Raw genomic sequence first — 14,603 nt, forward strand, 5'->3', positions numbered from 1 at the left:
TGAATAATGAAAAAGGCTTCATTCTTATTTTTTCAAATGGCAGAGATGCCAATTCATTCATATTTTCAATGCACAAGGTAGAAACAAGAGGTAGAAAGAGATTGAGAAAACAGAGCAAGAGAAAGTGTTTAGCAGCGAGAAGACAAGGATATGAGGAAAAGCCAGCCTGCTGGCTATCTGATACGCGATTTCGGGGCTCATTATAAGCCATCTCCTGTTTCACATGGTCTTTTCATTCTGCTGAGTCCTCTCTCTCTCTCTTTTTTTTTTTTTTAGGTTTGACCACTGCTCCAACAATCTCTGCAAATTACCCACCTCGATCTCATTATGTTGCAAAGGAGAGCTTTCTTACAAACACACTCTGCCTCAATCGCCAAGCTACATGGGCTGCAGGAATAGTAATGGGATGCACAGTTGAAAGACATTTTCCAGGAGGTAGAACGTTGCTGCTGACATTCAAGTGTGCAAGTGGATATTCATTAAACCCTCATTCTACTCGTCCTCACTGCTCCCTACCTGACTTTCTTTCCATCGCTGTCACTAAGCTATCATTGAAGCTACTCATTAAACTCGTGAAGTTAACATTTCTGTTTTAACAGCTTACCTACAACAAGGGATTTTAAAATTGATTATCCATCTAAAATAGATGTGCTCCATTCATTAGACATCTACACAGAGAGGCCATGGCTATTATTACAGCTCTCTGAGCATGGGATGGATGTGTACTCTACTCCCAAGAGGAGGATATATGCTCTGACCCCAGGGCTAATTTAATAGAATATTAAAAAATTCTTCCACAACACCAATTGTGTTTGACATCCTTGCCTACCCACCTTCTTGTTAGGCTTTTCTCTCTTGGGAGTAAAAAGCAGAGGATCATGCCAAGAATCACATGGCCAAGTACACTTCTAGTAAAGGTCACAAAGCAAGCTCATTCATGGATTTTCTGTAGCATTTTAAAAAATAGTGACAATTAAAAAAAATTGAAATCTTAATCATAGGAAATGTGCCTTGGAGATAGGATTACTAATAGTTAGTGAAGACACAAAATATATTTGAATGGGAATTACTACTAGGGGGATTCAAGTAAAAACAGGCCAACAATTAAAAACAGAAGTACCGTATGATCTATTCCACTACTGTATTTACCCAAAGAAAATGAAAACACTAATTTGAAAAGATACCTACACCGCTGTTTTTATTGCAGCATTATTTATAATAGCCAAGATATGGGAGCAACCCAAGTCCATCCACAAGATGAATGGATAAAGAAAATGTGGTGTATTTTCAATGGAGTATTATTCTGCCATAAAAAAGAATGAGATCTCGCCATTTGTGACAACATGGATAAGCCTAGAAGATATTATGCTAAATGAAGTAAGTCCGAGAAAGACAAATACCATATGATTTCAATTATGTGGAATCTAAAAAAAAACAAAACAAAACAAATGAGCAAACAAACAAGAAAACAGACTCTTAAATACAGAGAAGAAACTGGTGGTTGTCAGAGGAAAGGCGGGTGGGGGTAGAACAGATAAAGGGGATGAAGAGGTACAAACTTCTAGTTATTAAATAAGTAAGTCATGGAGGTGAAAAGTACAGCATAGGGAATAGAGTCAGTAATACTGTAATAATGCTGTATGGTGACAGATGGTGACACTATTGTGGTGAGGACTGCATGATGTACAGAATCATCAAATCAATATGGGGCGCATCCGAAACCAATATAACACTGTACATTAATTATACTTCAAAAAATTCCACAGATAAGAAATAAACAAATATATAATAAAATTAGCTTTTCAACTGAGAATTTTTATAATTCCATACAAGAAAATAGTGGAAAATTTTAGGGAACATGAAGGCTAGCGTAGGTGATATTTAGGGAAAGGATTTGCGTTTCTTTTTTGCTTGTCATCATTCTTGTTAGTGATTGTTTTTGGTGTTTAGTAAGTAGGAGATATGATTTAAAAAGGGGGGGGCAACAGCATGACGAAAGCATCAGGTATGGAAATAGACCCTTCCTACTTCAATTTTCAACCCTCTGTTCCAACCCACTTCACGTGGTCACCGGTTCTCATCTATACTCAGTCCCTTCTGGCTTCTTTCCCTCACTGCATTCTTGGCCTTACCTTTATCTGTTGTTTCATATAAAGGGCAAATAAACATTTTAAAATAAAAATTATAACAACATTCTTTTTAACATCTTCCAGTGGCTTTAAAAAGAACATATAGTGGGTTGAGTAGTGTAATAATGTCCCCCCCAAAATTCATATCCATGTGGAACCTCAGAATATGACTGTAAGAGTTAATTTTATGTGCCAACTTGACTAGGCCCATGGTTACCTAAATATTTGGTCAAACATTATTCTGGGCATTACTGTGAGGGTGTTTTTGTATGAGTTGAACGTTTAAATTGACACACCTAGTAAAGCATACTGGCCTCCCTAATGTAGGTGAGCTTCATCCAAACAGAACAAAAACAGGACAAAAGAATGAACATCCTCAGAGTAAGAGAATTCTTCTGTCTGACTGCACATGAGGTGGGAGGATGGTTTTTCTTCCCTGCTTTCAGACTTCAACTGAAATGTGGATTCTTGGGGTCTGAAGCCATAGAGCCTATGGACTGGAATTATACCATCAGTTCTCTTGGTGATCAGGCCTTTGGACTCAGACTGGAACTAACCACTGGCTCTCCTGGGTTTCCAGCTTGCTAACTACAGATCTTGAGACTTATCAGCCTCCCTAATTATATACAATTATACACACTACTGGTTCTGTTTCTCTTCAGCACCCTGACTGATATGACAACCTTATTTGGGATATGTGCTGCAGAAGCCAGCACTACGATGACCTTCTTTGGAAAAAGGGTCTTTGCAGATGTGATTAAGTTGAGGTCATACTAGACTAAGGTGGTTCCTAAATCCAATGACTACTATACTTCAAGAAGAAGAGAGGACAACACAAAGCGACACATTGAGCAGAAGGCCAGGTGAAAACAGAGGCAGATATTGGAGTGACGTAATTATAAGCCAAGGAATGCCAGATGCCCCCAGAAGCTAGGTGAGAAATGGAAGGATCCTTCCTAGAGCTTTCAGAGGGTTCATGGCCCTGCTGACACCGTTAATGCTGGAATTTTAGCCTCAAAACCTAGGAGGTAATAAATTTCCATTATTTTAAGCTACTAGTTTGTAGCCCTCAATTACAGCAGCCACACCTCGCCTCCTTCCCATGCACTAGAAGGTATCATGTGATCAGCCCCTGCACTCAGTCACTAGATTCTAGCCACACTGGCCTGTTTTCTTTCCCTCAAACATGTCATGCTTGCTCCTGACTCAGGCTCTTGAGATTGTTGCTCCTGATATCCAGGGTGCTCTTCCCACAGATCTTCACAGGGCTACCTCCTTTTCTTTATTCAGGCTTTGGTTCAAACATCACCTACAGAAAGGCCTTGTCCAATCACCCTGGTTCAAGCAGCAACACGTACCCTTCCATCCCTCATCGCTGTTTTGTTTACCTCATAAAGTGTATTCTCTCAGAAATAGTTTTACTGTTTGCTCATAGGTCTGTTTGCCTCCCCCCCAATAGAATGGAAGCCTCAAGAAGATGGAGACTTCATCTTGTTTACCAGTCAACCTCACGTGCACAAAACTGTACCTGACACATTTAAGGTATCTGGTAAATATTTCTGGACAATCAAACTGCTGACACATCCAGGAAAACACGTAAATGTATGGTTCTAGAATAGAAAAGGGCAGGAACACAGTCAGAGAAAAGGAAAATCTAACACAAATTTTAAAAAAAGAGAGAAGAGAAGAAACAGAACATCAAGAGTACTTTACAGAACTGGCTTAGATCAGATTTTCTTCTTAACTACAGGGAAACTCATGGATGGTGCAGCCTGGGTCTGTTTCTTCTTTAATAGCAGCAAGTCAAGCTGACATGGAGTAGAATCTCCTTAAAGGTTTGGGGGGAGGGTGGGAAGAAAAGAGGTTAAGACACACGCTTGCATGAATGAATGAATGACGACGGCATGGTGAGACCCACAAACCTGGGGAGTTTCAGGGTATCTCAAAAAGATGCAGAAAAAAGTGCCTCAACTATGATGTTAAATGGTGTACATGGCTTCAGATCAGATGAGAGAACTGTTTAGCACAACACTTACTAGAACTTAGTCCCTCTTCATGATTTTCTGAAATGTTTCAGTTCCTTCAAGGTCTTAAGCCCTTAAAAAGTATTATATTTTTCTCCCTTCTCATAACCAAAAACCTGGCCCAAAAAACTGTTCACAGAGAAATGAGCCATATCCATATACTCATTTCAATAAAGCATTAAAGAAGTTTACTTCCACAGGATGGCGGAAAGAATTTACTAGAGAAAGTGACATTGGGGCTAGCAGAAGGAAAAGAGAAAAGAAAAGAAAAAGGATTACAAAAGAAAAAACAAAGGTAGGAAGATTTGAAAGTGCGTACTATTTAAGAAAAAAATGGTGGATCAGAGGAACTAAGCACAAGGTACAACAATGGGCAAGTAGAGGGAGGGAAGGACGACGGAGGGGAAGCTTCAGACTTCCTTGTGGAGGGCTCTGCAGACAATCCGCAGGAGTGTGGACTCCGTCCAAAATATCTTAAACAAGAAAGTTTAATTGCGAGCTCGGATTCTTGGAAAAACAACTCTGGAAGCACTGTAGAACACAGGGCAAAGGAAACAGAGACGGGGCAGATGACATCATGAGAGGCCACAGGAATCCTCCGTGGAACACGTGCTGAGGCATCTAACGTATCAGCAGTGTCAAGGAGAATGTAATTGTACCCAAAAACCTCTTCACAAATACCGCCAGTAGATAAAGGAGAGTAACTAAATAGACAGGATAAGTGAGACAGAGGAGGGAACGGAGCTTGACCCTGATGATACCAGATCCGGGCTCCAATACCAGGACAGGGAAGTAAGAGGGATGGACGGTTCAGTTTTGAGAAAAAGAGTTGAGGAGACAAGTGATGGATGACAAGGATTTTATCTGAGAGGAAGAGTCACGTTTGTCATGATCGAGATAAGGAGGGCTTGTCAAATTGACACTTGAAAAGAATTCAAATTTACAAGGGCAGAGAGGCTCCTAAGGGAAGTTCTAAATCTGAGGCAAAAGAAAGGATAAAAATTTTTGAGCACCGTGGATGTGCCTATAAGGTAGGTAAAATTATCCCCATTTTACGGAAAAAGAAACAAAGACTTGGAAAGATCAAGTTCTTTGCTCAAGGTCACGCAGATAATAAATAACTAAACTGCTTTTAAAACTTGGTGTGTTTACAATGGATGCCCAGGATCAGTTCATAACTTGACAATTTTATTTACTAAATTTATAAGTACGTTTAACTCCTAAATTCTAACAACTTCCTCAGTTATGAAATTCTGTGTAAGTCAGAAGCAATACTGTCCCCCTTGAATAACCCATCATGAATATTTATATACTCAATTATTTCCCTTAACTTTTTCCTTAGTGACTAATCTAAACGAGTTACTATGTCTCCTTGATGTGGACAATCTGAGAGTCCTTGTAGACAATTATTCCCTTTTGGCAATACAGTTTGGGAATATGTAATTTAGAAAAGCCAAGCACATTTGGTTTTGAAGCTTTACCCATGAGTCAAATCCTCCAGCTATGCTGGAATTCTTTTTTCTTACTCTTTTTGCCTGTCCAATTCAAAATAACTAAGCTGGAAAAATATAATATCTTCATTAGCTGCAACTTGGGAGTAAGTCTCAATTGCCAAAGCTTCTAAAAGTAACAAAAGTGAGTGGAAGACTTAGGGGAATTTTTATCTCAGCTGCAAAACCAGGAATGGGCATGATGGACTAACAGGGACCAAATACATTCTCCCACCTTAAGCAACCACAAAAAAGCCAGACAGAGGTGTAAGAAAAGGGATTTTAGAAACTGGGCAATCGGCACTGCAAGACAGTGATCTCAGAGACTAGGGAAGCCAATGAGATGAATGACCCTGAAAACTGCCCCAGCTTACTGGCAGAGTTTTCATGCCACAGTAGGGTGACTGGGCGGGGGTGGGGAGGTGGCCAAGATGGAGCCCAGAAGTACCCCTGAGTTGAGAAGACAGACCTGATAACTGGAGGAAGCCAAGGCAGCTGGAATTTGCGAAGCAGAGGATGGGAGAGAAGAGAGCTCCACACATGAAGGGGACAGAATCATGAAAGCTGCAAAAGGCCCCCTCTGGTTTTCACCAGAATCCACCTAGGCACATGTGTTAAAAGTACCCCAAGCAAGGGGAACACCCACCGGAGAGGAGCAGGTAGAACAATCCACAGAGCTCACACAAGGCAGAAAATAGTTGGTATTGCCACTGGCTGGCAAGGTTTGGAAAACATCATGTAATGTGTCAGGAATTCGGCAGAGTACTCAGTACTGGGGAAAAAATGAGCTTTAGCCTAAAGGCTGTTCTGGTTCCACCCAAGAAAGCATAAAAGCAAACCTCAGAAAAAAATCAAACTATTTCCAAATGACATAATTACATCCCAGAATAAAGCTCAAGAAAATTTTTAGAAACCAAAACCATCCAGCACCCAATAAAGAAAAACTTAAAATGTTCGTCATCCCCCCAAAATTGTCAAGCATGAAAAGGAGACAGACAGGACATAACATACCCACAATGAGGAGAAAAACCAACCAACAGAAACAGACATGGAAAGGATACAGATGACATGATTAGTAGACTGAGGGCCTTAGGACAGTTAATAATAACTATTTCCCATAGGTTCAAGAAAGTAATGAAAGCACAAGCATGGTAAGGAATGACATGGTAAAACCACACAGAACAAAACCAGCAGCGGTCCTTCATTCCAGCTCCTCATTCTCTGATAGTCATTAAGGTAATTAGTTACTAATTCCCTTTAAAGAAAAAGTAGGGTCATCTTTATTTTTTTTTTTTAAAGATTTTATTTATTTGACAGAGAGAGACACAGCGAGAGAGGGAACACAAGCAGGGGGAGTGGGAGAGGGAGAAGCAGGCCTCCCGCGGGGCAGGGAGCCCGATGTGGGGCTCGATCCCAGGACCCTGGGATCATGACCTGAGCCGAAGGCAGCCGCTTAACTGACTGAGCCACCCAGGCGCCCCGGGGCATCTTTATTTTTTAAAATACTGTGTGGGTAGGTGTTGCCCTGGTATCCAAAAAAAATTATTTTGTGGCTTGATTTGTCAAAGGCTTTCATCTCAGCAAATTTTGGATTGCAACAGGCCTGAGGTAAGAATTTGCAACCTCAGAACTGCTCATGCAAAGGAAATAAGTGGCTAGAGGTTCTGGAACATCTCACTAAATGCCAACTACTTCTCTTTTTTCCTTTTTTTTTTTTCCTCCTTTCATTTCTCCTTTCATATTTTGATACTGTTGTTGCAAAGGGTATGAATTTCAATAATACACAACATGAACTCAAAGTATTACATAGACTGTCTTGACATAGACTGGCAGAATTGTTATAGCCCCAATTTTTTTGGCATTATTCTATTGTGGTAAAAAATATATATCTAGATATAGATATAGATATATAGATAGATAGAGATATATAGATATATATTTTGACATTTTAGTCATTTTTAAGTGGCATTAATTATATTCTCAACATTGTGGATTAATTTTCCAAAACTATTTCATCACCCTAAACAGAAACTTTCAAACCATTAATTAATAACTCCCAACACCTCACATTCGCCCACTCCCATGACTGGTCCCTGGAAACTCCTATTCTACTTTCTGTCTCTAGGAATTTGCATGTTCTATACTCCTTATATAAGTGGAACCATACAATATTTGTCTTTTTACGACTAGCTTCTCTCACTTAGTATAGTGTTTTCAAGGTTCATCTATGTTGTAGCATGAATGAGAACTTATCCCGTTTTTATGACTAAATAATGTTCCGTTGTCCATATATGCCACTTTTTGTTTATCCGTTCATCTATTGATGGACATGGGTTGTTTCTACCTTTCGGTTAGTGTAAATAATGCTGCAATAAAAATTGGCATAGAGATATCTAACTATTTTCAATTTGATTGGGTATATACCTAAAAGTGGAATTGGTGGGACATATGATAACTACATATTTAGTTTTTTGAGAACCTGCCAAGCTGTTTTCCACAGTGCTGCACCATTTTCCATTCTCATCATCATGTACAAGGGTTCTAATTTCTCTATATCCCTGCCAACACTTATTCCTCCCCCACTTTTTTTTTTTATCATAACCATCCTAGTAGATGTTAAGGGATATCTCATTATGGTTTTGATTTGCATTTCCCTAATGACCATGATGAGGAGACTCTTTCATGTGCTTACTGGCCATCTGTATATCTTTTTTGCAAATGTCTATTCAAGTCCTTTGCCCATTTTTGAATATTAAAAACACTTACCGGTTCTATGATTTCTGAATATTTTCTCCCATTCTGTAGGGATTTTTTTTCACTTTCTTGATAATGCCCTCTGAGATACACAAATGCTTTTAGTTTGGATGATGTCCAATTTTCCTATCATTTTCTGTTGTTGATAATGCTTTGGCGGCCATATCTGAGAATCCACTGCCAAATTCAAAATCAGGAAACTGACCCACGTTTGCTTCTAAGAGTTTCACGATTTTAGTTCTTGTACTCGGGCCATCGATTTATTGTGAGTTAATTTGTGTACATGATGTGGTGCAGGGGTCCAACTTCACTCTTTTGCATAAGGAAATCAGTTGTCCCAGCACCATCTGTTGAAGACAGAATTCTTTCCCAACTGCATGGACTTAACACTCATATCAAAAATCCGTTGGCTATAGATGAATGGATTCATTTTTGGACTCTCAATACTGTTCCAATGGTCTCTAGATCTATTCTGATGCCAGTATCATACTGTTTTGATTACTATCACTTTGCTTAAGTTTTCAAACTGGTAAGTGTGAGTTTCCCAACATTGTTCTTCTTTTCCAAGATTGTTTTGACTACCAGGGATCGCATGCCATTCCACAGAAATCTGAGTATCTGTTTTTTGTTTTGTTTTGTTTTGTTTTTCATTTTTGCAAAAAAGGATGTTGGAATTTTCAGAGGAATTGCCCTGAATCTGTACATTGCTTTGGGTAGAATCTCAATATTAAGTCTTCGTATCCATGAACAGAATATCTCTTGCCAATTTCTTTTGATCTCATGGAAAGTGAATTCAGGGCAACCAGTCAAAAGATCTCAATGACTATACAATACTGTACTCTTGTCCCCTGACTTAACGTGGCTTTCATTTCTCCACTCTGTGATGAAATTATGATTAACTAATCCTGGAATAATTTCCAGGGTGAGTGAGATCTCGTATTAAAAACAAAAGCTCAGAGGAGCTACTTAAGTATTAAGTATTTTTAACAACTTAGGTAAGAAATACTGCTTTATTATTATAATTTATAGTTCTATCACAAAGTTAATGAAACATATAAACACACGAAGAAATATTCTTATACACAGACATACCCACACAGCAAGACTGTTATATTCTTTATTTGTATAATTGATATTAAACCTTATTAGAAGAAGAGGAGGCAATTATCTAATATTAAGAGTATTATAAAAATAATTATATTTTGTGTATTCCACTTAATTCTTTTAAGAATTCAATGTTCCATACATCAAGTCTCATTCTAAATATCTCAGACTTTGGTATGTCTTGGGACTGTCCACCTTGGATGATGGAGAAATGTATGGGAGATTACATGGAATGACTCAATGTCCTGCAGTGGGCTCCAACCTTTTATGTTTATGAACACCCCTCAGTTAAAAAAAGCTTTGAGCACATTCTGAAAATAGAGGTGTTTATAAATTATATACTTGAACTACTCCCAGCTTGTTAAATTAAGTATTAGCAAAGTTTCATTTGTTTTTAGACAAAAAATAATAAGTTCTAGTATTTTTTTCCTGCAACATACCGAATCATCTTGTATCCCAGGATGAAGACAACTGCTTTAGAGTATTAAAAAAGGAAGGAGACAAGGGGCGAAGGTGTTTGCTCCTTATTCTATGCGCTAGCTCTGCTTATTCTTCTTGAAACTCAGAGACTCTGAATTTCTGTCTCTTTCTTGAGAGTACTGTATCAGTTAATCTGTTAATGTTCCTTCATTGGTATCACTAATAAAAATGTCTCCCTACTTCATCATTTTATAAGAAAGCTTCCCAGTGTTGCTTCAGGGTCAAGAATCCTGTTCCATATCATGTTAGGTTAGAAAACAAGAGAGCCCAGAAGATCAGATGGCTCCCGGGAGCGGCAAAGGAGAATCTGCCCTGTTGGCAGATAGGAGGCTGGAGAGTCGTCAGGGGCAAGTCTGGGGGCTGACAGACCCCTCAAGAGGTACAGTACATTATCACAAGGAATTTTCCTTTGGAAATCAGTCAGGAAATAAAACTCCTTCTCTTGCCAAGTAAGTGGCTGGTCACTCATCCCTTCCAACAGAAATAAAATGGCAGAAGGGGATTGTTACCAATCTCACAGGCGAAGAAATTACAAAAAGCCCAAAGTTAAATGATGTCATCTTCCAGTGGTAGAACTGTTGGACTACTTTTCTCATTTGCCACACTGATAATAAAAGTATTAGCCCTTCCCTTTGTAATCTTTCATTTCTGAGGTGACACGTACTCCCACCCACTTTTTATGTGTTAAACCACATTTTGGGTCACACTAGAAAACAGAATGAAGCCACCAGGCCAGGCTCAAACGTGTACTGAGAGAGAGGGAACTGTAATGCTTGCATAGACCAAGTGATGGGACGGGATAGGAGTGTTGGGAAAGTGAGACCTGACCCAAGCAATGTGTGGTCTGGTGGTTTTGTCCGATTTTTTTTTTTTTTAATTATGTTATGTTAATCACCATACAATACATCATTAGTTTTTGATGTAGTGTTCCACGATTCATTGTTTGCGTATAACACCCAGTGCTCCATGCAGAACTTGCCCTCTTTAATACCCATCACCAGGCTGTCCAATTTTTTTTTAAACTTACATCGCTGAGCCTTTCCCGAGAGCTGCTCCTGTGGAAGCCCTTGGATTCTCCACTGGCACTGTCACTGTCACTGTCCCTGCAGCTGTTCTGGCCTGGCTTGAGCTAAAGGCAAAGAAAAAAGGAAAAAGAAAAAAGTCAGTGGTCTCCTCACACAACTGCTCCTTGCCCCCGTGTTCTTCCAGTCTTGTCAAAAGTGAACAACTTAAGGTCCTGCATTTTAACATTCTTCTCAGCTTCTGAGTCGTGCCAGGCAAGTGGCCATAGGAAGAAACATGGAGAAGGATAAGCAAAACATTTACCATAAAATGTCAGTGTAAATAAGAGTGAGCAAGCCTAAAAAAAAAAAAAAAACCACACCTGACAAAAATCTAACAAAGGTCCATGAATCTTGGAAAGTAATTGTCCCTCAGATTTGTCCTCTGTTCCACGGGGAGCTTTTTTGTCAATAAAAAGACCAAAAACACTGAATTAGCTAAAGTCAGATTACACCAACTATGGTTGCCCACCTTTCCTCTGTCCTCCTCGGAAGAAAGAATACAACAAAACAGGACCAAAAAGAAAAAACAACAATGTTTTCTTCTCCTAGGAGAAAACGATGAGATGCTGTGTGTTACTCTTTCACCATTGGGAAGACATAGATCCTGATTTCTGAGACGACATTCTGGAGGTCTCTTGACAGATATTTAAGAGTACCCAGATTAAGACCTACAGCTTAAGTAATTAAGCCACAACTCATTCAACAAGTATGTATTAAGTGCCACATCTGGACCAGGTAGTAAGAGCTGGAAATATGGGGGCGCCTGGGTGGCTCAGTCGTTAAGCGTCTGCCTTCGGCTCAGGTCATGATCCCGGGGTCCTGGGATCGAGCCCCGCATCGGGCTCTCTGCCCCGCAGGAAGCCTGCTTCTCCCTCTCCCACTCCCCCTGCTTGTGTTCCCTCTCTCACTGTGTTTCTCTCTGTCAAATAAATAAATAAAATCTTTAAAAAAAAAAAAAAGAGCTGGAAATATGATGCTAAACCAAAAAAAAAAAAGTCTCTGTTCTTACGAAGCTTACATTTTAGCAGTTTCTACACATTTACCCAGCTCTGATTTTCATGTTCAGAAAATTTTACACATTCACCCATCTCTGATTTTCATGTTCAGAGAGTTCTACACATTTACCCACCTCTGATTTCCCATTAAAATGAATAAACACACAGAATTTCAAACCAGTAGTCTATATGAGACTAGGAGACACACACATATGGACGGACCATTAGCCTACATTGTCATCATCAACACAGGCCACCTTTGGAGAGACCCCAAGCAATCTGATGCAGGTTACAACTCATAGCCCTTTTATAACGTTCTCAATCAAGCAAGAGAAAGATTGCAAGACAGGCAAATATAACAACATAAGGAAATACACGATAAATGGAACACCAAAAAGTAGCCAGTGACATTAGGAAGAAAAGTAATCTCTGAAGCCTTGGATTTTAAAAGCAGATTGAGCTCATATGGCTGAGAGGAGAGGGGAAGATACTCTTGATGGGAGAGAGGCAGAAAGCAAAGGCAGGAAAGCAACATGCTAGGAAATGATCAGAAGGAGTCTTATCTGAAACAGAGATTTCCTTCTGGGAGGAAATAGGAAGAAACATTACAGAGGGGTACATGGATCAGACATGGTAAGTCTCAAACAAAACACAAGCCCCATGCTTCTGGGCAGGAGGGAATTTCAGAGAGAAGAACAAGTAATAGGTAGCAAAATTTTTGCCTGCAGGTTTTCATGTGGCTCCGGGGCCAAAGGGGAATGTGAACCAAGACAAATGGAGAATGAATCTGAATCCGCATTCCCTGTCTAATGCGCCTCTTTTAAAAACTGCAGTTCAGATCCCACTTTGGGTCACACCATCTAATAAGCTGTCCCCAAATCCCCACTATACAGAGCATTCTTTTTTTTTTGCTTTCAGCCTTTCTACAAATCCACTTTTATCACTTTCTTCTAAAAATCCCTTTCTCCAGAAGTCTTCTCTAATGGAACCCAGAAAAATGATACTCATTTTAGTTTGTATCCTCCTGGGCCCTTAAGTGCTTAGTTTCCTTCTAAATTACTGCTAAATCTGCTAATTCTAAGTTAATTCAGATGCAAGCTATATGAGCCTTTTCTTATTACTATGGAATAAAAGTTCAGAATATTGTCATTCTCAAGTTTTCATTTTTATACTTATAATAAAAGGGAATTTAATCTAAAATGAAAATCACTTTCTCTCAATTTCCTGAATATGTCATGTCCATTTCTGTCCTGCATCTGTCTATTCACCCTAGATTTCCTCAACCCGTAAAGCTCACCCTCACCTTCTCTGTGCTTTCCAGGTCAAAACTGTTTTGAAAGCTCAGATATGATCCACTATATTCTTTGAAGAGCTAGCTAGCTTGTTTGCTTGCTTGCTTTCTTGATATGCCTTCAAAGTTTAGGTAATATATCATTCTTCATTAAAGGCCTTTGATAATTATGATACATTTTCAAGTTTGAAAAGGTTTACTGTTAAATAAATCTGACCTATAATAAAACCTATACATGGAGTGGACAATTTTGTAGGCCATGTCATAATTTTTATCTTCCTGGATACCTGAGTTAAGTAAATGCAGATAAAGTTACCGCCGATGTGTGAATGACGAAACAAATAGAGCAAATGATGTGCTCAGAATTAGGCAAGAGGTCTAGGACTCAATCCATGTCTGTACTGCTTACTGCTCTCATTTTTCTTCTTAGAACCCGTCTAGATGTCAGCATTTCACATGGAAATAACGAGTCTGCAGTATATTAGTAATTCTCAATAGAATATGTTTTTAATATATTTGTGGTACTTGACTTCATTCACAAAGAAAGAAATCTTATAAGGTGATATTTGATCAAGAGATGTTTATAAAAACTCAGCCCCTCAAAGCCAGATGAGAAATAAACACCCAGCAGGGAATTAACAGTATAAGAGCATAAAGATTTCTCCTTATATCCATCCACCTGGCTTCCCAAAATCTGGACATTGCATTTGGGTCTCTTCCATGTTTCTTCATGGAAGGAAAGTGATGACTTCAACAGGCCTGACAAGAGACTTCAGTGGCTCTGATGTATATCATCTGGCTAAATGTTGATCTAGGCTAAGGGCAAAACCCAAGAAGGACTGAGACGAAACAGCTTCCTGGCCTTCCCTGTGCCCTGCCGGCAAAAGCACTTCAGTGAATTCTCTTTGGAGAGCCTTACATAAAATCCACCCGCACACCACCCTTTTCTCCTCCAAAGCCAGGCTCAAGTTTAAAGGAAACTTAGGATTTTAAGCTGTCAGACAGCTCAATATTTCAAAGAAATGGATTGACTACAGTAAGTACTAAAGCTAAACCACAAGATTTCAGGCAAAGAAGTATTCATTCCTAATCCCATGAATACATTTAAAACTGGCATTTTTAGCCATATCCAATGGATCATTTGGGGTAGCACAGCTAACTTAGAAGTTGTAATCCTTCACCTGAAATTCCCAGCTATTACCTACAACCAAGAGACATTACAAAGGCCAGGTGCTGGCTTAAACATTTAAAGACCTAAAGAAAATCGATCCG

At 39.3% G+C, this 14,603-nt stretch overlaps 1 protein-coding gene across 2 annotated transcripts in view; it reads right to left on the bottom strand.

Moving 5' to 3' along the window:
- The window catches only part of AUTS2 (activator of transcription and developmental regulator AUTS2), a 1,127,592-nt gene that overhangs the window by 605,055 nt on the left and 507,934 nt on the right, over positions 1-14,603 (bottom strand). For both annotated transcript variants that reach the window (XM_044915700.1, XM_044915699.1), the window contains exon 3: positions 11,009-11,110. In XM_044915700.1, the coding sequence (XP_044771635.1) occupies positions 11,009-11,110 (102 nt within the window). The remainder of the gene's footprint in view (positions 1-11,008; positions 11,111-14,603) is intronic.

The sequence above is a fragment of the Neomonachus schauinslandi genome, chromosome 5 (genome assembly GCF_002201575.2).
Source record: "Neomonachus schauinslandi chromosome 5, ASM220157v2, whole genome shotgun sequence".
NCBI lineage: Eukaryota > Metazoa > Chordata > Mammalia > Carnivora > Phocidae > Neomonachus > Neomonachus schauinslandi.